General features: G+C 39.2%; 2 protein-coding genes across 2 annotated transcripts; both read left to right on the plus strand.

Moving 5' to 3' along the window:
• The first annotated feature begins 2,947 nt into the window (after positions 1-2,947).
• Positions 2,948-15,889, plus strand: LOC126807969 (glycoprotein-N-acetylgalactosamine 3-beta-galactosyltransferase 1-A). Its single transcript, XM_050532973.2, has 3 exons — positions 2,948-3,815; positions 12,549-13,207; positions 14,318-15,889. The coding sequence occupies exons 1-3, from the start codon at positions 3,545-3,547 to the stop codon at positions 14,459-14,461; spliced, it is 1,074 nt and encodes a 357-aa protein (XP_050388930.2). The 5' UTR covers positions 2,948-3,544; the 3' UTR covers positions 14,462-15,889.
• A 2,157-nt stretch (positions 15,890-18,046) lies between these two features.
• LOC126807974 (ganglioside GM2 activator) lies at positions 18,047-21,973 on the plus strand. The gene is made up of 4 exons (XM_050532978.2): positions 18,047-18,206; positions 19,094-19,289; positions 20,309-20,516; positions 21,769-21,973. The coding sequence occupies exons 1-4, from the start codon at positions 18,116-18,118 to the stop codon at positions 21,916-21,918; spliced, it is 645 nt and encodes a 214-aa protein (XP_050388935.1). The 5' UTR covers positions 18,047-18,115; the 3' UTR covers positions 21,919-21,973.
• The last annotated feature ends 3,396 nt before the right edge of the window (positions 21,974-25,369 follow it).

A 25,369-nucleotide genomic window follows, 5' to 3' on the forward strand; every position in this document is an offset into this window, starting at 1 on the left:
TTATTTCGTTAATAATAATCTTGTATTATCTGTAAAACCAATGCCCCATATTTAGGAAGGTAGACAGATCTAACAATTACTTACCGTCTTATTATATATCTATAAATGTATAATAAAAAAGGTATATGTCATTTGGCTTAACAAATGCATAAACAATTTTCCAGATGGCCATGTATTGGCTTTTTATACGTTAAAGACAAAGTTGATGGGACCCGGTTTCGTGTACTATGATGTAATTGTTTATGTTGGTGTGGCCCTCCAGCACTTACTCTTATCATCAACAAAGCCAAAGTATGAAGTCAACTTAACATCATACGCCTCCGCCCCCACCTAAACCCCGTCAAGAAAACAAATCCAACCCGACAGGGGGAAAAATCGAAATGAAGAAAGACTCAAGTCTGTTTACCGGAATTTGTCGATTTCGATTTGCTCTGCATTTGTTATAATATTTTGTAATTTAAAAGGGTTTAATTTTAATTTTAAAAAATCTTTGAACATCTGGGTTCTTAAAATCGAAATATATATAAAATAAACATAGATGCAATCTGTTCGCACATGACGGTAACAATAGAATATGTAATTGATATTCATGTAATATTAGAAATATACAACACACATTATAATCAAATATTCAAACTCTCCCATATTCAGATTTTTTTCTGCGGCAAATCAATACACTTCTGTAATTTATTAACATATGTTTCAGTATAGACTGGAAATTCGCATGTTATTCGTTGTCCACTAGCTACAAGTGACTTTTTAAAAAAAGAAAATAATTAAGATACAGAGAAAATAATTAACGAGTAGAGTGATGAAGGCTGGCATTTCAATCACCCTAGAAGATATATCATGTAATCTTGTATCGAAACTGAGGGTGAAAGAACGTTCAGAAGGTCATCATATGCGATTGTTGGGAAGAAAGCACCAGCCATGTAGTGGTAGATTGAGTAGAAAGAACATGTATATTTTTTATTAGCCCACAGTGATGGTGGCTAGAACGTTTACTTTGGGTGTCAGGGTGACTCAGTGGGTGAGGCGCTAGCTCACTATCACGTAGTACCCGTGTTCGATGCCGACGTTGGCCGCGAAATTTTCTCGGGATTTTCCAGAATGACCCCCCCCCCCGCCCTCCTCCACCCCCGCCCTCCTCCACCCCCGCCCCTATCAGTGATGCTGGACGAAGGGCCTGGCAGTGATGCTGGACGAAGGGCCTGGCAATGGCACGGCCAACTCATTCGGATGAGAAGAAATACCGAGGACCCATTTATTTTATTCATTCATTCATTCTTTCATTTATTTCCAATTAACATGGTTCTGTAGACTGACCTCTGGAAATACTGGGCAGCAAGGCAGGGGGCACCGTAGTATAGGTTTTATTTATACACTGCCAGATTTGCTATTGAGAATATCATGCAAACTAAACCTGGGACTTCAATCAAAATACATTATCATTGCTTTTGCAATCAGGGCCCGATTCCTAGATAATTCTTAAGCACGCTCTTGTGCTTAGATTTAAGTAGACTTTGCATTTAAGTAAACTTACCTTATTTTGTGTTCCCAGAAAATTCTTAAGAACGTTCTTGTCCTTAGATTTTAAGTATACTTCACTGTAAGCACAAGAACGTTATTATGCGTTCCAAGAAAAAACTTAAGCACAACTTCGTTTTTAAACATAGTCAATCTAAACAAGCAAGGTATACGGCTTGCTTACCAACTTTAAGTCTGTTTCTGCTTCAAAAAGATGGCTGACCGTAGAGTTATTCGACGGCATTTGATACCAAAGATACAATTACAAGACAGAGAAAATCCTTCTCCAGAAGAAATTTCAAATTAAGAATGCTATAGAAAATTTCGCTTCTTGGCCTACCCTGAAATTTGCCAATTAGTAAACAATAGGCTACAAACACACAGGCTACTTTAAGATCAGGCGCTCTCACAATTATTCAGTTAGTTTGTATGTGTCTGCGTTTTATATCTTGTGGCACATTTTATATGTGAATAGGGGACATGTCAAATGCATCGAAATGAACCATATATATATATGACGTCAATGAAGCAGACGACAAATTTAAGACGTAATTTTCATACCAAGGTTGTTTTTATGATGTTAAAGAGCATCGTAGTCTCAGTTTATGGTAAACTTTACCAGTCACAATGTGCTTAGACTTATACTTGACTTGTGCTTTCGTAAGAATGGTCTTGAGAATTTTCTAGGGACGGTATTTTTATAAGTTTCTTACGTAAGAAAAAGTAAAGCATGACTTTGTGCTTACTTTAAGAATTTTCTAGGAACCGGGCCCAGAAAATTAGAAAATAAGTTCTTATGTTTTGATTCATTTCGAAAGATAAAATTAATGTACGTTTCATTTTCAATTACTTATATTGTTGCAGCATAATCTTTTCAGTTATTACGACCTCTTTTCAGTACTTAGGGCCTTAATCCGACCCGACTGTATTCAGTCTAATGTCCTGCTATATTCCCATAAAAAGTGGGAGCTAGAAGATAAAGACGGGATTGATAAATAACGAGGCTATAATTTATGTAAAATTCACTGCCTTAATTCACACCCAGCTCATTCCGCCTCCATTAAAAATGAAAGTAAAATCGACCCTGCCCTGGTAATTAGATCACACATACGTCACTAAATTGTAATCATATGTATATCATAGATTAAAATAGTATAATTCATTTAAAAAAAACACGTGTATATACACATATGGTAAACAACACTGTATAATAATGAGATCTATATATGGTTATCGGTTTATTGAACCAACAATATAGGCTGTATGTATTGATACATTTCGTTTCTGAAACATCGACCAAACAAGCATGGATGACGTCCGAGGTCGACATATGGCGATACATATTGTTTTTATGATAATAGGAACCTGGGAAAGGTCTGCGCATATTTGTAATAAAGTCTCCAACGAATCAAGACCAATTTTAGATTCAATAACAGGAAAAACATGTGGTTAATTTTACTATAAAATAAAATGCTGTCTCGACAGAGTATCCAGTTAGCTATTGTATTTGGCTAGGACCGGTAACTCGTTCTGTTTATGGAAGAATGGATACAGATAGCTTTTCATAATTTCATTATCGCTGACGAACAGATAAGAAACTGCTTATGGAATATGTAACAAATCGAAGATGTAACAATTTCAGACGGAACAGATGAACAAATCAACGTTTTATTCAGAATATCCAACTTTTAAATTTGAATGTCATTTTCAACAAGTCGGAGCAGATAATAAAATAAAATCAACCTTTTCTATCAGAATAACCAACTTTTTAATTTCCATTTATATTGATAATAATGGAGGAAAAGATTTCAGAAAGTGACTAAATTAGTTATTATCATTTATTGAAGAAACACAGTTACCCTTACTCAGAGAAATCTAGCGTCTAAACTTATCAACATTAAGATAACCTCATCGTTGTTATTTTTTTGTTACAGAATAGACAACATCCGTTTGATTATCAATATGTTTTGGTAAAATGACAATATTTATTTATAAAAGTTCTTAAAGAAAATAGGTTATGCTTACCCAGAGAAATCTACTACCGTTTAAATTTCTCAGCTTGCTCTTTGGTGTCATCATTGGCACGAGCATAGCATTGGTACTGAGCAGCATGAGACACACAACATCTGGCAGATTCATCAACCAGCATCACCAACTCAAAGAAACGGAAGGGGTTTTCCGGGTTCGGGGTGTTCTGCAAAACCACAGAGAAGAAATTCAACCAGTTACCGAGAGGATTTCCCGGTCTCGAGATGAAAGTGTACTTAGTGGATATTTGTACAGTGGTGGTAAGCAAATATTTTAATCACTATTTATGAGATATTATCCTAGATCCAAATGAACAAAACTGTGCACATAGTTTCTTATTGATGTATTTGATACTTTAAATATACAAATGTTTTAAAAGGGGCTATACTTTAGTTAAAATAAGGTGGACAATTTTGAGTAAAGTCTGGGGATGCTTTGTGAACTCGGGGGCAGGAGTCGTGGTCCAGGGGTTATTGAAGGCGACTTTGGCTCGCCGAGTACAGCGCTGGCTCACTAACCTGGAGGTCTCAGTGCGTTCCCTGCGTTTGCCGAGAATGTACCTCTAGATTCTTCAGCCTTTGTCCGCTTGTCAATGGTGACAGTCTTTCACCGACCAGGGTCTAATCATTTGTGGGGGTGGATGGCCGATTGTTAGCACGTGTGCGCTGTATTATACGGTCTGTCATTGAATCAACTGGTGTAGTTTCGAATCCCCGGTTGTACATGACAATGAGTAGGGTCGCCTGTCTAACCTCGTGGGGTTTCTCCGGGTCCTCCGATTTCCTCACACTACTAAAGCGCAAGCGAACTATGTGTTAGTCCAGAAATGACCTAGTTTGTGTCAGGTTGTGTGCACCCTCTCTCTCTCTCTCTCTCTCTCTCTCTCTCTCATCATTCGCGTTGAACTATGTGTTAGTCCAGAAATGACCTAGTTTGTGTCAGGTTGTGTGCACTCTCTCTCTCTCTCTCTCTCTCTCTCTCTCTCTCTCTCTCTCTCTCTAATCATTCGCGTGGGGGGAAATAGTGCGTTCCTGTACATAGAATTGACAGAACAAAGAGATCCCCTGGCAGTTGACATTGGAATCAAGAATAGGTCAGACCGCCGCTGTCCTGGAATAGCACGTCTTTATTAGGTCGGTTGATTAGAAAAGTAGGGCGGTAAACCCCATCTCATTTAAAACTCCTGCAATCCAAGCTCAGCTTTCGGATGTTGTTACTGGGACAGGCTCTTCTTACTGTTCTATAATCACTGTTCCAACTTTACATTTGCAACTACTAGTGAATTATCCATGACCCCAAGGTTGTTTAAAGCATTCATATTTAAACTACAGGGAGGTAACATTGATGTTGAACTATCCATGACCCCGATGTTGTTTAAAACATTTGCAACTAGTGAACTAACCATGACCTCAAGGTTGTCTAAAACATTTATATTTAATTCCTTGGGAGATGACACTGATGTTGAACTATCCATGACCCCGTAATTACCTGTAAAACTTATATCCAGTCCATTGGATGGCGACACTGCTGGTCAACTATCCATGGGCCCGAGGTTGTCTAAAACATTCATATTTAATTCCCTGGGAGGTGGCACTGATGTTGAACTATCCATGACCCTGATGTTGTCTAAAATATTTATATTTAATAATTCTTTGGGTGGCGACACTGCTGGTGAATTATCCATGGCCCCGAAGCTATCCATTTGGCGGTTATACTGCTGTTGACCTGTCTATGGACCCAAAGTTGTCTAAAACATTTAAATTCAATCCACTGGGCGGTGAAACTGTTGGTGAACTATTCATGACCCCGTAATTACCTGTAAAACTTATATCCAGTCCATTGGATGGCGACACTGCTGGTCAACTATCCATGGGCCCGAGGTTGTCTAAAATATTTATATTCAAACCACTGGGTAGTGAAACTGCTGGTGAACTATCAGTAACCCCGAGCTCCGACGTCGGAAATTTATGTTGAACTGTTGGTGAACTATTCATGATCCCGAAGTTATCTATGAAATTTATATTCAATCCACTGGGTGGTGAAACTGCTGGGGAAATAACAATAACTCCGAGGTTGTCTTAAACCCTGTAGCTCCGACGTCTGAAATCCAGTACTTCGGGCAAATACATTTATGTTCAACATTTTTTTTTCTTAATTATTGAAATATCTTTACTCGCACTGAAGTATATTGCATTTCAATTCATATATGAATATCGAGGTAAAAAAATATCAAATAGATATTTATGGGCCTGATGGGTCCCGTATTGATGTACCGGCTAAACATAGCTGTCCTTGGACCGCCGAGCATATGTCATTGTGCCATGGAGGAAATGTTTTCGTAGCAGCTGCGCTACGGCCTACTTTTATTTCGATTTTATGCCAATACGAAAGACTAGCTGACTTTTCCTTGCCCCCCCCCTCCCGTACTACACCACAAACAGAAAGCATTCGAAGGAGGAATATCCGAAAGTTTATTTTAAATTATTGGAAAATTAATGGTGAGATGGTGTGTAGAAAATCAATGATAAATAAAAGAACGGTTGATTGATGTTGAAGCAGGTGCGTGAAGTAGGTACAGATCGAACTTTATTAACATTTTCCAGATATCTTTCTGATTTTATAAATATCTTAATTAACATTATCCAGCCCATTCCTTATATACTGTCAAGGGTGGCAAGGAAATGTCTCCAGGCAAAATGTCTCCAAGTTCCAAGAATCTTCGGTAGTTAAAAAATTAAATTCATTAGTTAGAAACGTCGCTTTCCCGGAAACTTTCTTTCCTTTCATTTTTCTATGTATACATTATTATGTGTAACGTGGATATTTATTAGCTAACTGGCCACCTTAATTACATGGTTAGCGCGTGTGCGTTTTATCATTGAGTCAGCTGACGTGGTTTCGATTCCCCGGTTGTACGTGACAAGGAGTAGCGTACCTGTCCAACCTCGTGTTTTTTTCAAGCGAATTATTGAAATAAAATTGTTAGTCCCGAAATGACCTAGTTTGTGTCGAGTTGACGTTAACACCACCCCCCCCTCTCTCTCTCTCTCTCTCTCTCTCTTACTCTCACTAATTGTAATTCAGTCATGTCGACCTTGAGTTATTGTAAACTGTTTAAATAACACATATATCACCATGTTAAATGTTGTGTGTTATTATTGTAATAGAAACCTGCTACAGACGATCTGTCCGTCAAACTTGCCAATGTATTGACACATAGGAAGGAATGTGACAGTTTTGTGACGTCAGAAAAGTTAATCAGTCGTATATTATCAATATTCCTATATGTGAAGTCTTACTGATATTTAAATATAAATAGAACGGAATCAATGTCAAATTTTACGGTTCTTTGATTATGAATAATTTCAAAAGAGATATCTATTCCTGTGATATTAAAATTGAATTGAATTGAAATGGGGTTTAACCTCCTACTGTTCTGCTCTGGCTGGTTAATGAAGAGGAGCTTACGCTATACCGTGTGCTATGAGGGAAATTTTGCCCGGGCAGCGGCACTATGGTCTACTCTTATATCGAATTCCAACTGCCAAGGGATCTTTTATGTACACGCCAACGTATACACGGGACCTCGGTTTTTCGTCCCATCCGAATGACTAGACAGCTGTCCTTTTCAGGCCCTCCGTCCTGCACCAATGACAAGGGGGAAACCACGTCGGAAAAGATGTTAGGATGATTACGTATATCTATAACGGAACGGAATGAATGTCAAAACTTTGATTATTAACACTGTCAATAATTTCAGAGGTGTTTATTTCATTCGAAATTTCATTCGTTTGGATGGGACGTAAAACCAAGACCCTGTGTACATCTTGACGTAAACGTAAAATAACCATTGATAGTCAGAAATCAATGAAGTTCAGGCGGAAATTCCACTGTTTGAACAAAAGTTCACTGATAGCACACTGACCCAGTCGGTGAGAAGAGTGTAGGACGTTAAAGTTTTGCAGTTTGGACTACTGCAGGTCTTGCTTTTGGCATCAAATGTTATTTAAATTATGATATAGATATTAATTCACATCGCAAACCAATAATGAACACTCTAGACATTCGGATGGCTATGATATAAAGTGATATAAAATGTTAAAATGGATAATCAAGACTTTGTTTATTATCGTAGCAATGGTATTTGGCAATCTAGACTATTTACACTATTTCTTATCAAAACTTCAAACATTCAAGTTATTTGAATGAAATTTTCAATATTTTTCATTATTTATTTTCAAAATTTAAACTTTTATATCTAAATGTCTTTTGAAGTTTATTTGCTACATATTTTCAGGAAACGAACGACTAGTTTAAGTGAACAAGAAAATCGAAAAAAAAACTTATTAAAAGGAACAGCTTGGGCTATATATAACATATGTACCTGATAAAACATGAATACCGGATTATGTTTTATTGTAAGAATAATTCAAATACAAATATACAATAATCAAATGTGAGGATTATAGATTGTGTTGCTGGTAATCCCCATACGTCCTTGTAGCAAACAATATGTCAATCACACAGGAGCAGGGGCGTACATAACGATTTTGTTTGGGGGGTGTTTAGCCAAAATGCGACCGACTGATTCCCATACCCCTAGTACGAGTGACGCAGTCAGGAGCCGAGCACCACAGGTGCGAGTTTTGTAGGGGCCATGTGCAGTAGCGGATCTAGATAGGGGTGGGGGGCAAATCTAGGGCGCCACCCTAGCCACAATCCTACCCCACAATGAATGTCAACAAAATACTGGCTATAACATTAAGTGTCCCGGTAGAACATAGATGATATTGTATAATTATATAGTTTGCCGATCGTTGTCTCGCCGGAAAGCAGTTTTATTTAAGTTGACATAAAGTTTATGTCATATATGATTGTGCCTATAACACTGAGCAACCTGAGAAAATTTTGAAAAATTGAGTCAATATCTTGGCATTTGAGGTCATTGCTGGGAGAAATTCTTGTGGACGAGAGGACCAGAAATGTGAATCAATTAGACAAAATCTCGAGATCTGCCCCTGTCAATTCCGCCTGTTTTGCAAGAGTTGACAGAACTTTTGTATAGTCTGACGCCCCACGACCCAGACACCAGTGGTACTACTAATATAACTGAACATTACACTTTAACCGTGAATATGATAGTGCTGAGACAGTATAAGACAACAAAGAAAGAAGTGGAAGAATGATGTTATAATGGAATCGAGCGCCGTAGGCTCGAAAAAATTTCAGATGTGTAACCGAGCTTTTAATTTTTGGGACTGGGCCTGACAATTTTAGTCAATGTCATGGCAAATGAATCCTCGTTAATGAGAGGATAAGAAATGGGACAGAATCTTGAGGCCTATCTGTCAATGTCGCCTGTGTTGTGAGAGTAGAACTAACAATTCTACAGTCTTTTGACCCACGACTCACTCACTAGTGGTACTACTAACTGGGCGATTCACTGTAACTGTGAATATGATAGTGATGAGATAGTATAAGACAGAGAAGGAGTTGAAGAATGATGGCATAATGGAACTGAGCGCAGATATGTAACTGAGCTTTTAATTTTTGAGGACTGGGCCTGAGGGCACTTTACCTCAATTGGGCACTTACTTGGTCTCTGAAATGCCCTGGACTTTGGGGAGAGATTTTGCAGAATTCTGGTGGTCAGACAACACCCCATTAATTCATTTAGTCTGAGACCGACTGCGGTGAGCACTTTTTTTTTGAGACCGAATATTTTTTTGCCATGGGGTGAAAAACATTTTTTTCAAACATGATAAGTTGACAAGGTTATTTTATACTAAAGTTTTGCGTGAGTAGCGTGACGTGTGCAGTGAGCACTTATTTTGATACCGACTGCTCAAATCTTACGACCGACTGCATTGATTTTGCGACCGACTAGTATTTGGGATCTATTCTGGCATTATTTGTTTACCTCATTTATTCATTAAGACGGCGTTGCTTTATTTTGAGACCGACTGCAGTGACTGCACTTATTTTGAGACCGACTATTTTTCTCCCTGGACCTACATACTCACAAAGTTATTTTATACTAAAGTTTTGGGTGAGTAGCGTGACGTGTGCAGTGAGCACTTATTTTGATACCGACTGCTCTTATTTTGCGACCGACTGCACTGATTTTGCAACCGACACCCCCATCACACTCAATAATAAACACACTTAAAATCACACAGGAGGTCACATCACACGCAATAACAAACAAACTTAAAATTACACAGGAGGTCACATCACACGCAATAACAAGTAAACATAAAATTACACAGGGGTCACATCACACTCAATAATAAACAAACTTAAAATTACACAGGCGGTCACATCACACTCAATAATAAACAAACTTAAAATTACACAGGAGGTCACATCACACTCAATAATAAACAAACTTAAAATTACACAGGAGGTCACATCACACTCAATAATAAACAAACTTAAAATTACACAGGAGGTCACATCACACTCAATAACAAGCAAACTCAAAATTACACAGGAGGTCACATCACACTCAATAATAAACAAACTTAAAATTACACAGGAGGTCACATCACACTCAATGACAAGCAAACTCAAAATTACACAGGAGGTCACATCACACTCAATAACAAGCAAACTTAAAATAACACAGGAGGTCACATCACACTCAATAACAAGCAAACTTAAAATTACACAGGAGGTCACATCACACTCAATGACAAGCAAACTCAAAATTACACGGGAGGTCACATCACACACAATAACAAGCAAACTTAAAATCACACGGGCTTTTGTAACACGTTGTTCGACCTGCGGGTCGGCAAAATAAAAATTGTGCGCCAAGCAGAGTATACTTACATGATAAAATCTGTCATTGGTTCAAGGGGGGTGGTATTAATCCCTCATGTGTACGTGACAAGGGTACTTGCCTCCCCCAAATGTTAGTCCCGAAATGACATTGTTTTTGAGTCTGGTGCAGGACGGAATGCCGGAATAGGAAAAGGTGTACTCTTTGGACTGTGCCTAAATGAAGCAATTGGAGCAAGAGGAAGCATCACCGCTTTCCGGGCAAAATGTACTCACAGCATACTGTCTGGCGTACCGTTAAGTTAGGGTTAGGGTTAGGGTTGGGGTTAAATCCCATTTTATTTGTAGAACTGTTATACCAATGCTCTGTCATTTTAGAAGCTCGCACGTCGAACAACGTGTTACAAAGTAGAATTATTGATTCAGTCCGATTTCCTTAAATTTCCGAATTCCTCCGTCCATTATGACTATTGACATAATGTCAAAATATTGTCTTCATTTCAAATTGTTATGTGTTAATCGAATACAGTTATGTCTATGTGACTTCAAGTCGGTCATACCAGCGAGCTTATTGATTTATCATTTATCATTTTACCTCAGACCAGTCTACATGTTTTATTCATAGTTTTAACATATATATATATATATATATATATATATATTTATATAACTCGATTCAAGTCCATCAGGTGCAGCTGGCCCCAGGTTCAAAAAGCATTCCCAGACTTAAGTTACGAATTTAATCAAAATTGTTTGCCTTATTTTAACTAAATTATAGCCAGGCCTTTTGTTGTTTTAATGTATCAAATATATCAATACAAAACTATGTGCAAAGTTTTGTGTTTCTGGATTAAGGAGGATTCTCTTAAACAGTGTTTGAAAGTTGAGTAAATTCTTAACTTAAGTACAGACTCTACTTTTATTTTAAAATGGTCGTAATTGTTTGTAAACCAATATAATTTGTCGTCATAAATTGTTGTTTAATTTTAATGTAATTATTAAATATGCTGATTAATTTAGAAATACCATTAAAATCTTGTTGAATAATGTCAATTGTTTATCACTCTTTAACGTCACTTATTGTAAACTATGGAAGCATGTTGCGACCATTTCGCAATCTCGATTATAAATTGGCCACAACAGGCTTCAGCAGTACCATAGTCCGCAAAGGTTATTTTAGTAGCCTATCTATTTAAGGTTATTTGTAAGATTCAATAGGTTTGCAGATGACCAGAATATAGCAAGATTTAACTCACTTCCAAGAATGGTCGTGGTTGGTTTTTATAAATTACCAGAATAGACATGAATGGAAAGTAGCTTAACTTCGAAACCAGGCCTATTTTACTCCCCGGTCCGAGGTACCTCTATACACCAAATTGCAGCTCCAGGACAGCTCTAGTGTAGCCTCCATCCCTGAAAAGACATACCGACACATATTATTATAGATTAACAATATTGCCACCCTAATACAAGAGAACAAACGAAATGAAATGAATCGGGTTTAAATTACTACTTTTCTGGATTTGAATTTGGGCCATTTCGTCATGGAAACTGTTGGATGCTGAAAGGGCCTCTAAAATATGGAAGCTAAATATGGGTTTGTTTTTCCAAATTTGTTACAGTTTTCAAGTCCGCTTCTTTAGAGCGTTCTCAGAAACGTATTATCAAATGACTCGGAGACCCCGAATCACAATATTTTCCAGATTTAGAATCCTGTGTGTTTGTTTCATAAAGAAATGAAACGTGGTTTATCGTCCTACTTTTAAGCGCCGACAGTACTAGGGAAGACGGGCAGACTCCATGCAGTGTGCTATGGGGACAATTGTGCCCGGGCTGTGGTGCTACGGTCTACTGTTATTTTTCTTCCTAAGTGATAAGAGCAAACCGGGCTTAACAATCTAAAGGAATTGGATCGGCTCCCGTTTTAAACACTTGAAAATCCGACAATCTAAAGGAACTAGCTCGGCTCCCGTTTTAAACGGGATTCGTGCAGATTCACGAATCGGTCCGGTGTTGTGAAATCGGATTCAAAGCAGTGTTCATCGACAAGTCAATAAGTGTTCATGACAATTTTCTACGAAATTAAAACTCGTAAATACGTCTGTCTGTGACTCGAACCAGACACGGAGTCTAGATTGGGATTCGTGACAATCAAATACCCATTTATGTTCATTTCTATTAACCTATAACTGTTATTGCTATTCTTTCAGATAATCGTACAGTAGCCTGGAATCTGAGGAAGAAAATTCGTGTTTTGTGTTGGGTTTGGTGTTCAGGACGGGATATTCAAAATCAAACTCAGGCGATCCACAAAACTTGGGGTAGAAAATGTGACAAAGTTCTCATATTCACCGACAGACATTTTGCCAAAGTCAGAACTATAGATTTATCAAAAGCAGGCGTGGCCTATAGCACGTCGCGTTACATCATGGCCTATCGCTATGTATACAAACATTATAAGGATGATGCCGATTGGTTCTTTGGGACATTCGACGAGACGTATGTGTGTATGGAGAATTTGCGATTGTTTTTGACGGGAAAAAATTCGAAAAAACCTGCATATTATGGTCACAGACTTATTCTCGAGGACGGTACTGTGGAATTTGTGGATGCTCGAGTTGGTTGTGTTCTAAGCCACGCGGGACTCGAACTCTTTGACAAAAACAGTCTTTACAAAACTGAGTGTAATCAAATGATTCCGGCTGGAGAAAAACAGTTGGGTGCCTGTTTCAATAAAACTGGTGTCTTTTTAGGGAACTCGACCGATTCATTAGGACGTAGTCGTTTTCTCAGTTTTGCTCCGTCAGTTCAGATGCAAGGATCACAGTCCCACTGGTTTCTGCTACAAGATCAAGAGGGGTTGAAAAAGGTAACATGACAATAAACTCTCATTACTCAACAGTAATCTTGTTAAAGATAATAATTCACCAATTTTATACAGAAAATGACAACAACAGGAGGGATGAAATTTCAAATACTTTGTTTCTTTTAATTTTAAATGTTTGAACATGTTCGCCATAATTTCATCAATTCAGGGAAAACTGATTAATGGGTGAAATGTAAAATATTTTAATATAAAGATACACACGTGAACCTTGATTCGCCCAATTAAATACTCATGACTCTAACCTAGACATAAATTTTGACGGAAGGAAATTAGTCATAACCACGGACCTGGCTGATCGCCTTCCCGGCAGATCTGGTGTCCTCTACACCGCTCACCCCCATCAGATCTCCTTCCCAATCGACCTGATCTCCTTCGCCACACACCTGACTTCCTTCTCAACCGATGTGATCCCGCTCATAACCTGTTTTATCTTCTCCCCAACCCACCTGGTCATGTTCCTCACCGGCCTGATCTTCTCTCTAACCGATCTTATCTCCTTTCCAACCCACCTGGTCATGTTTCCAATCGGCCAGATCTTCTCCCTAATCTAGTCCATCCCCTTCAGATCCGATCTGATCTCCTTTCCAACCGATCTCATCTCCTTTCCAACCGGCTCTGATCTCCCCGCCCCCAACCCAACCTACCAGATCGCCTCTCCAACCGATCTGTTCTCCTTTCCAACTCACCTGATCTCCTCTCCGACCGGCTCTGATCTCCCCGCCCCCAACCCAACCTACCTGATCGCCTCTCCAACCGATCTCATCCCCTTTCCGACCGGCTCTGATCTCCCCGCCCCAACCAAATCCGATCTGATCTCCTCTCCAACCGATCTCATCTCCTTTCCGACCGGCTCTGGTCTCCCCGCCCCCAATCAAACCTACCTGATTGCCTCTCCAACTCACCTGATCTCCTCTCCAACCGATTTGATTTTCTTCCAAACCTGGTCGGGTCTGATCTCCTCCACCAACCCGCACAGTCTTCTTCCCAACTGACCCCATCTCCTACCCAACCGGCCTAAATGTTTGTGTTCATAATTTCAGGTGTTTTATTTTCCAATTTTCCTATCTAATTCATAAATTCGTATTCTTACAGGGAAAAGAATCTATGAGTGTGTATACTATAACAATCAGCGGTATGACGTCATTCTTCATGTACGGGATAGAGTATTATTTGTATCATCTTCGACCCTTTGGATTATTTCCCCTTGATCAAGATTTGAATATTCCAGACGACTGAGTGGAAATTTGCCTGGTTGTGTGTTTTTGGAAGAGGCGTGGCCCCACATAACACGGCGTGGTTCCTGGATCAAGATAACGGTCTTCAGCTGATCAATATTTGAAAATCCAAAATGGCTGACATAACACCGATTTTTGTCAATAACTATACCACATTTCAGCACACGTGGCAAACAATGGAGATCTAGATTCGCATGTTCAGGACGTCTGGTTGGAAAATAGACCTCTCTATTTCAAAGGGAGAGCTCGCAAGGCCTTCTAGATATTTAGTACCACTGCTAAATCCCCTGAAGGGCAAGCGAATTATTGAAATAAAATTGAACAATATGTTAGTCCAGAAATTACCTAGTTTGTGTCGAGTAGACGTTAAACCCCATCTCTCTCTCTCTCTCTCTCTCTCTCTCTCTCTCACACTCTCTCTCTCTCTCTCTCTCTCTGAAATGTACGGTAAATAGATAATTCGGTGAAACGGTTGAGAAAGGAGCTCGTCAAATGGATTTGAAAGAGAGTCGTGGTTCGAGCTCTAACTGGTCGGTCACCGCTGGCTTGCGGTCGTGGTTTCGAGCGTATGTGACTTGGAGACAGAGGCGCCTTCCCAACCTTGTGGGTTTATTCCGGGTACTCCAGTTTCCTCCCAACTGTATGCAAGAGCTAAATCTGCCTTACTTTCAGTCTGAAATGTTATCTAAATTATTAATTGGACATTAATTAACTTATCCAGACCACAATCAACTCTCGATGTCATAGTTAGTCTGCGATATTTACTGGATTTGAATACATTTTTTGATGGATAATTTAACGTAAAAATGGATAATAGAGTCTTTGATTGTCATCATACCAACTTCAATAATGTCGACCGAGACTAGCCTAAAATTCAATAACTAATATCTCGGTTCAGAGTGAAGCAATTTTCAGCATATTTTGTTTTCGTTATCTAATTTTTAACTATTATAGATTATTATAACGAGAACTGTCAGATTTTTATCTAATCTTACCTTCCCCTTTAAGCTAATGAAAATAAGACAACTTGTCTGCGATATCACCCTTGGTGGATGCGGACGTTAAACACTAATAGAAGAAGTAGAACAGTGTCTAACATTTACTCTGGTTCAGATATGATACAAATCAACTTGTCGCATGTCCACTACGGCTCCTGATTGTGTTAATTATAACCCCCTTTATTATTTATTATTGTAAATAGGTATATTGTAGATAATTATAACTCTCTATATTATTGTAAATAGGTATATTGTTGTTAATTATAACCCTCTATATTATTGTAAATAGGTTTATTGTAGATGATTATAACCCTCTATATTATTGTAAATAGGTATATTGTAGATAATTATAACCCTCTATATTATTGTAAATAGGTATATTGTAGATAATTATAACCCTCTATATTATTGTAAATAGGTTTATTGTAGATGATTATTTGTGCCAAATGCAGAAACTTGTAAAAATAACTTGTTAAATCATTGTGATATAATTTCATTGTTTATTTTGCTGTAGCATATTGAAACGTCTAAATTAAACTACCTCTATCATATGTTTTCTTTAAAACCCCTCTCTCAAAAGCTACCATGGCAGGTATGTTTTTGCCATGTTTTATGTTCAATTTTGACAGCTTTATCTTTGGCATGTATCTTTTCCCGAGAGAGTTCTACTGGCGGTTGGGTCCATTTCATTGTCTTGATGCTTCCAGCATTGTTCAGACTCCCAAACTAGACACACGTCCTACTATAAATGAATTAGACACGCATCGTTGATCTGAGAAGATAACCCTTCCAAAGTTTTAGCGGAATGTTTAAACAATCATCAAAGCCAGAGACAATACCAATCACGGTGCGGAAACGTTCCATAGGTTTTAGCTGACAGCTGTTTATCGGCACTATATATACTATTCCATAATACTATGATCTACTTATTTTATCATTATTAAAGCTCTGTGTATGCTTTATCAGGGTTACTCTCTTAACCTTAACGTAAACGTCAGCAGTGGGGATTCCCTTAAACGTAACCGTCTCAAGGTCAAATTCAGTATTATGAAGAAATCCATTTTTTTTTTATTAACGACTGCCCTTTTTTAAAATGAAACTGCCAAGAATGAAATTCGCTTTGCTCTATGTGTGTGTGTGTGTGTATGTGTGTGTGAAATAGCTCTATTTAACGGCCCGCTTCTATGTTTTATATGCGGATACACGATACTCCCGATTGTTAAAGTTACAATTTCATATTTTCTAAGAAAGTCAAAACATAATTATTTCTATGTCTTTTGCTTAATAGGTTGTCAACTCACTATTATACGATCATAGGTGCCATTCTCACACTTAAAACTCATTTACACCCCAAATAATAACACAATTACCTCCCTTGTTTTCTATTCTACACCATTATAGGATTATAGGATTAATAGGATTATTCTTTAACGAGTTAGGACTGTTTATAGATACCATCTATTTTAAGGCTTTATTTTAATGAATTTTAAAAATATAACTTAAAAATATGAAATTGCAACTTTAAGAAGAAACGTATTCGTTGTATCTGCGTTTACTCATTGTTTTAACATAACTTCAAAACTAAAAGTATTATTGAATGGATCGAACGATGGACTCATTGAGATCTAAATATAAGATTTAATCTTTAAAGATGGTTCAAAATGGCCAAAGTTCATGTCATAAAATTGACACCACAATCAAAGGTCACTACATATTACTTGATGTGTTTGATTATATTCGTTATCTTTAATATTTCCATGTGCTTATGAAGGAAGGGATTTTTTTTTGTAAATTGATGTACATTTTGTCCAGTCCTGTTAATACAATATGTTAAAACCAAGTGTTCAATTCAATTAATAATTGGAAACGAGACGGTTTTCTCCGCCCCCCCCCCCTCCACCCAGTGCTTAAGATCCCTGCGCGCAAGCGCATTATTGTAATGAAAAAGTACACCCTCGCTGTGTCTCTAGTGCCCAGACAATGGAGGAATTACATTCGCCAAGCAAACCGCAGTCTTTCGACATTCTCTGGTATTTGAAACAGAAAATATTAAAATCATGTTTTTAATGTCAACAAGTTTTGACAAGAACATATCGGTGAATTGGATGTCAGTGTGTCATGTTATATATTTTAAACATAGATAACCTGTTTATGGACTTTGACAAGTCCGTGAGTATGCAGCATTTGTAGGGGCGTCTTCCGGAATTTGAGCAGCGAGGGGTCCAGGGTGGAGACAACGGTTAAGCTTGGCGTGAGGTCTATATAGGGTATTACTCGAGATTTTTATAACATCTGAAGCTCTGAGACAATATGTTTGCTCACTTCAGTGCATAATGTATATTATATTGAAGTGAGAGGCCAAACTGGACCCACGTCTGTATGACGTTATTTCATGAATGTAGGAGAAAAAAAGCTGGGGAGGGTTGCCCCCTACCCTCCAAACACTCCTACCCTTCCTCTCTGGATACACCCCGGATTTGCACTGTTCATAATAAGATGCATGTCACCTTTAACTTAGAACGGAACTTGCATAATATATATAGACAAGATAAGCCTGCAGGTCACGATATTATAATCTATATAGATAACACAGTTATTGACCTTTGGATTAACAAACCGTCCGGCTACGTTTCAAGTTCTACTGTTCTTGTGTAAATATGGCACCTCTACAGACAGTCGTTGCTGCCTTGGTGCTAGTAGTTATTGGTATCGATGGAGAGCATACTAAACTAGAATGGACCGACTGTGGTAGGTAATCAATAATTAATCACAAACAGATTGGAAGTAATTCTATTTGGAAATCGGCACCAATTTTGATTATTTAATTTACTGTAATGGGCACAGCATGGTTTACTACCATATAAGGGGTTGGGTGGCCGAATGGTTAACGCGTGCGCGTTGGATCAGAAAGTTTGTCATTGAGTCAAGTGGCGTGGTTTCGATTCCCCGCTTGTACGTGACAAGCAGTAGGTTCGTCTATCAAACCTCAGGGGTTTCCAACGGGTTGTCCGGTTTCCTCCCACTGCTAAAGAACCCTACGCGCAAGCCGATTATTGAAATAAAATTGAACCATGTGTTAGTCCCGAAATGATCTAGTTTGCGTCGAGTGGACGTTAAATCCCATTTATCCCTCCCTCCCTTACTGCCATATATGCAAAGCTTGGGATAGGCCGACCGGTTTTCTCTGCATAATTAATGTGTGACAAATAGATAGATGATGACTGTGAATTAAAACCACAATTTACCTTATGTTGACTTCCCTAACACAAAAGCATTTACATAGTATGTGACTATCTGGGGGTGGGGCTGTAAATTAATCTTGTGTTGGGTTTCCACAAAAATACCCCCCATGCTCACCCCCAGTTATCAACGCCACGCCACGGGGTTTCCAAATGGGAGTGGGGCGGTAAATTAACCCTGTACTTTTATCGACCCAGGTTGGGAAGAGGTGGGGTATACCCACAAATGTCCCCATGTCCACTGGGAGTAGGGCAGTACATTAACAATTAATCCTGGGCTTTTATCGACCCGGGTTGGGAAGAGGTGGGGTATGCCCACCAATGTCCCCATGTTCACGCCACGGGGTACGCAAAAAAACCCCCAACCAAACATTTAATAGTCTCTTTCTTTTGAAGGTACGGATACAAATGCCATTGTCTTGAACAATGTAGCGATATCTCCGATGCCAATCGAAGTACCCGGTAATCTGAGTTTGACCATTGATGCTGTTGCCAAGATAGACATCAACCGAGCCAATCTAAAGGTTTCTGTTAAACGTCATACTTTTATTGGTGACGTCACTATACCCTGTCTCTTCCACGTTGGATCTTGGTAAATCGTTTATTTATATGTGTCTTTGAATTATTTATTAATTTTCGAGCTGTGGATGGAGTAGACTGTGCTATTTAGGTATCTTCCTCCGAAACCCAGAGTTCAGGATGTGGACCAAGGGATAGGGTCATCAAATCTCTCAATGTCGACGTGGGACCATGTGGTTAGAGGGACGTGGACGGATATTTTATACAACCCGTCGAGCTACTGTGTTGCAAAATGTCGCAAAATTCCCAGAATCGTACAAGGCTTAGAGTAGATAATTCCCAGAATCGTGCTAGGCTTAGAGTAGATAATTCCCAGAATCGTGCTAGGGTTAGAGTAGATAATTCCCAGAATCGTGCCAGGTTAAGAGTAGATAATTCTGGCGTGGGCTGAAAAGAAGCTTCTAGATTATTTATCCCCAGGTCCTTCTTGTCAGTTCCACAGAGAACACGTACAATATGATGTATAATACCAAAAACCGGTATACAAATATTCGTAGGAATTCGATGCACAGACCTTTGTCCGGACAATGGTGATTTCGAATAGTATATCAGCGACGACGGGGTGGCAGATTTATCTCGGATATTCTAACAATCTAAATATGAACCGATCTAGTCAACACAAGATGCATTGTGTAAGAGCCAATTCTGTCTACTGCAGGTCTTTTTTGGCTTCAAATGACTATTCAATAATCAATTCTCTAGACCATGGCCGTGATACTGAATGGATTAGAACACTCGCACCATTTAACAATTTAACGTTAAAACGGATAATCGAGACTTTGTTTGTTATCGTAGCAATGGTACTGTACTTGACAGTCGAGACTATGTTGTCAAAACTTCAAACTCCGCTCAGGATAAAGTAATTTTGACTAATATTTTATCTAATTTTGAATTATTTTAGCTAATCCCTCACATCACCCAGAAACGAAACGAAATAAGATATGTGTTTTAATCAAAAGCGCGAGAACGCCGGCTCTTTATATCTAAATCTTACATAATGTTATTGTTATTATTTTTTTAAAAATAATTCAGTGAATACCAGGATACATGTACCCTGTTGGACAGAATGGAGAAGGAGAATTGGGCTGGTATAATGGGCGGTATTGGAACACAGGTTAAACAAATGTTACAGTCTATTGGTATCACTTCATTCTGTGGTGTGACTCCTAGATCTATCGGCATTCAAAACTACAACCTAAAACTTCCCCCGATTCCAGCTATCCTCACCTTCTTCGCCGAGGTACGGTTTCATTTTATAACGAGCGTTGCACGCCAACACATTGTTTGAATGTGGAGAGATTTATTGCCCTGGGCCCTGTTTCTCGAAATATTAACTAAAGAAAAAATCCCAATTTTAGCTGATACTTCAATTTTGATTGTCTAAGCACTAAAATCAATCTAATATTATCCAATCAAATTATTAAAATTTGGATTTTATCTTAGTTAAAATTTCGTGAAACAGGCCAAAGGTCGAATTAAGACCTTTAGAGGCCTAGGCATTGAAAAAGAGTATGGTGCCTCGCAAGCGATACTAACGCAGATACTGAGAGAGAGAGAGAGAGAGAGAGAGAGAGAGAGGGAGAGAGAGAGAGATGGGGTTTAACGTCCACTCGACACAAACTAGGCCATTTCGGGACTAACATATGGTTTAATTTTATTTCAATAATTCGCTTGCGCGTAGGGGTCTTTAGCAGTGGGAGGAAACCGGAGGACCCGGAGAAAACCCACGAGGTTGGACAGACGACCCTACTCCTTGACACGTACAACCGGGGATTCAATACTATTACAATATTTTATCATTATTAGCTGTTTTATATAATGTATGTATCTTTACCCCATTTATTGTGGGTTCAGCTGCAACAATTTTAAGTTGGTCCACTGTTAACCTGGCACAGGACAAAAAAGTGTGGGGTCCCCCCTGCCCTTGAGGTCTTAAGCAATTGCTATTTCTGCTTAATGGTTAACCCAGGCCTGGCGGAAGGGGTCAAGGGATTTTTGCAAAAGGGGGTTTGTCAGGTTCCTTTTAAGTAAATTTAACTGCTGACAATACATAATGCCACCATAGCCTCCAAATTACGTAGTCATGCATACACACTGAGCTTTTTAAAAGAGAAATCCAACACCCCGTATGACGTCAATGTTTGTTATGAATTAATAGGATCACATTGTGATTCAATTTTATTGATGCAAAGCATTAATTGTGATATCACATATGTCTATAACATTATCTCGTGCTTTGAAAGTCAATCCCATCCCACCATCTGATGATAAAAAGGATAAAGCACACGACTGGAACACTTTTCTTAATATAAAGTGTTGTTTTACCATTTTTTATGTAGCTGAACCCCCGCCTCCCTCCCTGGATCCACCCCTGGACGATTAGTCTCAAAATGTCTGGAATACAGTTTTTCACCGTAAACATATTCCGCTTCATTGGACAATAATTCAACGCGGGTTATGTCCCTTTAATCTCTATGCCCGTTTATTTACAGGGAGACTACACGGCTCATGTAACTGTAGAAGACGATGCCACTAAACAACAGAGGATTTGTCTGGATTTGAAACTCAGCATCAAAAAACATAAAGATACCACGTGTACCGGTTGGTTTTGTGGCAGGAAAAGACGAAATGTTCACTACTAGAGTTACCCCCCTTTATTCTCCGAGATATTCGAAGTGAATAAAATTTTTAATTCTATTATGTCTCTGACGTGTAAGCTGTGTGTGTGTGTTTGTGTGAAATACATTTATTTAATGTCCGCTTCTACCGAAGTGATATCGCCGACAATAACGTGTTTTATACAGAAAAATTATTTCCATGGTGATTAGCGTAAAAAAAATTGTATATAAGGCCTACTGGACTGGTATGTATACAACTAAGACAATCAATTATGAATAGACGAATACATGTAACATATCGAGCAGGGCGCACACCGATCTTATAAAATACTTTTATGTAACCAGTACGATAATAGTATGTACATAGGGACAAACGGAGAGGCAATATTTTTATGTGACAGCGTTAGAGACAAACAATGGACAGATTTGTTTGCTAGGGCAGCAAAATGGACAAACAGACCCCCCCCCCCCCCAGCCAATGACTAGCGAGCCGTTCTCAACTATTGCTTTATTGCTTTACCTGGCGCGGGGGGGGGGGGAGAGCAGTGGCGGAGCCAGGATTTAAAAAGTGTGGGGGTGGGGGGCCGATAGGTGGATTGCATTGACGGCGGAACAGCGGCAAGCGAAGCACCGAAAGTGCCATAACGCTATGGTCTGGGGGTCTCGCCCTGAAATATTTTAAATCTAGATGCCTGGAGATTTAATCTGTGACCATTTCGGATGTTTATATCTGCACGCAAATCAGGTCAATTTTTACTCATAAAAAGATTTTTGATTCCAATTTTATCGTCAGTGATTTATTCGATGGCTGAATGGTAGGATACCAAGCTGATCGCGTCATAGCTAGATCTATTTGGTCAAGGTCGCTGAGATGTGAATAAGGTTATGGTTGGGGTTAGCGCCATGTTCCTGAAGCAACGACGGCGAGTTTTACAACATCTAGACGTTGCTACGTTACCCCTCTTTACCACAGACACGTGAACAGTAGCGTCCAATCAGAGGTTGTGACACAAACACACTTAAATCAAACAAGGCGACATCCGCGGAAACCTTGAACTTTACAACTTGATTATCACAGGTAGACATTTTAGCTGGAAAGCTTGATACTTGGTATTCGCGATGATCGAGGAATCTGATAAGATCTCAAGCAGGGTCAGTATTCAATCGAAATTAGTGCCGAAATATGCGGTGTATGACATGAAGGCCTTGATAGATGTACGGAGTTAAAGCGAGATCAAGCCTTCTATTGAAGATGGGTTAACGCTAGCCCTGTTTACATCTCGTGACGTTTGATTTAATCTGGAGGTGACCTTATGAAATAGATCTAACCGGGCGCCATGGTTATAAGGGACTATAAAAAAAATAGGGGTACATGTAGACCTGGACATTTCTCCTAAATCATCTCGCGACACCCCCCCCCCCCACACACACACACCCGCCCCTTTTTCATTTTTGCACGAATTTCAGCAGCATTAGGGGTAATTAAGACCACAAGGGTATCTTAAACGTGCTGCCGACGGTTTATACGGGAGCTCGGCTGTTCGTCCGATTAGACAAGTTTAGTTCCCGGGCCCCCGTACTACACCATTGACAAGGGGATTGAAAGTCCCGAGCAGCTATCTCGGCCAACACGGGGCGGATCAAGGCTCCGAAAGACCGTGGGCAGCTCTACCATCTGGGCCGTGTGCGAAACCTGACCCCTGTACGTGTAAACGAAATTTCCTGTACGTTTTGAAATACTGATATACACCTGATCCCAGAGTGAATTATAAAATGAAAAGAACTGGTGGCTGCCTACACTGTCTGTAGCTTAATACGCCTCCAGCCAACACGGGGTCGAACCAGGAAACTCCTAGCTAGTAAGCCAGCATCTCCTCCGTGATTGCGGTGCGGATGCACGAATCGGTCTGGTAGTGTCCATTCACATGTTCTAACAGCATGACAGACTATTACCAAAAAGTATTTCCGCACGTATAGTCACCGGGTCATGGCGGGCCCCTTTATAGCGAGGGCGGGGGGGGGGGGTGGATAGTCGAATGGTTAGCACGTGCGCGCTGTATCATACGGCCTGTCATTGAGTCAACTGACGTGGTTTCGAATCCCCGGTTGTACCTGACAAGAAGTAAGGTCGCCTGTCCAACCTCGTGGGTTTTCTCAGTGTCATCCGCTTTCCCCCCCACTGCTAAAGACCCCTACGCGAATTATTGAAATAAAATTAAACCATATGTTAGTCCCGAAATGACCTAGTTTGTGTCGAGTGGACGTTAACCCCCATTCCTCTCTCTCTCTCTCCCTTTATTAAACATGCATTATGAAAGAGCTAAACCTGCCTATTGCAGGTCTTTCTTTATGTTATCTAAATTATTAATTAGACATTAATTAACTTATCCAGACCATAATCAACTCTAGATGACATCGCTAGCCTGCGATCTTCAGTGGATTATGAGCCGATTTACTGCATAAATGGATAATCGAGACTATGCCGTTTATTGTACTGACTTTAGTAATGATGATCGAGGCTAGGCAGAAATTTCAATTGCTTAGTTCTCGGTTCATAGTGGATCAATTTGACTGAAATTTTCCGCAAATTGCCTTTACATTATCTAGTTTTAAATTATTATAGTGAGACCTGCCAATTTAACTCGTTATCGAATCTCCCATAATGTATTTTAGGCTATATGGCTGAGTGAATCTGCTATATAATAAAACTATATATTGTTGCCAAGAGAATGAATGAAGATGTTAACAAACCATGAAAGAAATAACTAAAAAATATTTGGAAAAATATAAAGTCGAGTCTGAGTTGTTTAGTTGTTTTTTGTTGTTTTTTTTGACCGAGAATGGAAATCACATAATGATAAACCTTAGACACAAATGCATTTGTGAAATAAATGAAAATGAAAAAATGAAATGAAATGGTGTTTAACGTCCTACTTTTCTGCACAAATTGGGCACGTAAAAGAACGCTTATATGTGGTTTCGATTCCCCGATTGAACGTGACAAGGGGTAGGTCGACTGTCCAACCTCGTGGGTTTTCTCCGGGTCCTCCGGTTTCCTTCCACTGCTAGAGACCTCTACGCGCAAGCGAATTATTGAAATAAAATTAAACCATATGCTAGTCCTGAAATGACCTAATTTGTGTCGAGTGGACGTTAAACCCATTTCTCTTTCTCCCCTCATAGAACACTGCATGGCTTATGACCGACGTATCGCCTAGTAGGTGCCGAAAAGTAGAACGTTTAACCCCATTTCATTTCATTCCCTTTAACCAGATGAGTCCCCATACATACATTCAAAGCGGTCCCCCCATTTTATTTTAAGTCAAGCAGTCACAAACCTTTTAATGCAAGGGCGTGAATAATTGGTCTAGCAGCCTTGAAAAAATATGTATATTCTTTTCTAGTGAGCGTTCGTGTTCAATTCACAGCATCTGGAGAAATTGCATCAGCTGTCACGTGACTGAATAGTCGTCTG

Source organism: Patella vulgata, chromosome 9, assembly GCF_932274485.2.
Source record: "Patella vulgata chromosome 9, xgPatVulg1.2, whole genome shotgun sequence".
NCBI classification, from domain to species: Eukaryota; Metazoa; Mollusca; class Gastropoda; family Patellidae; genus Patella; species Patella vulgata.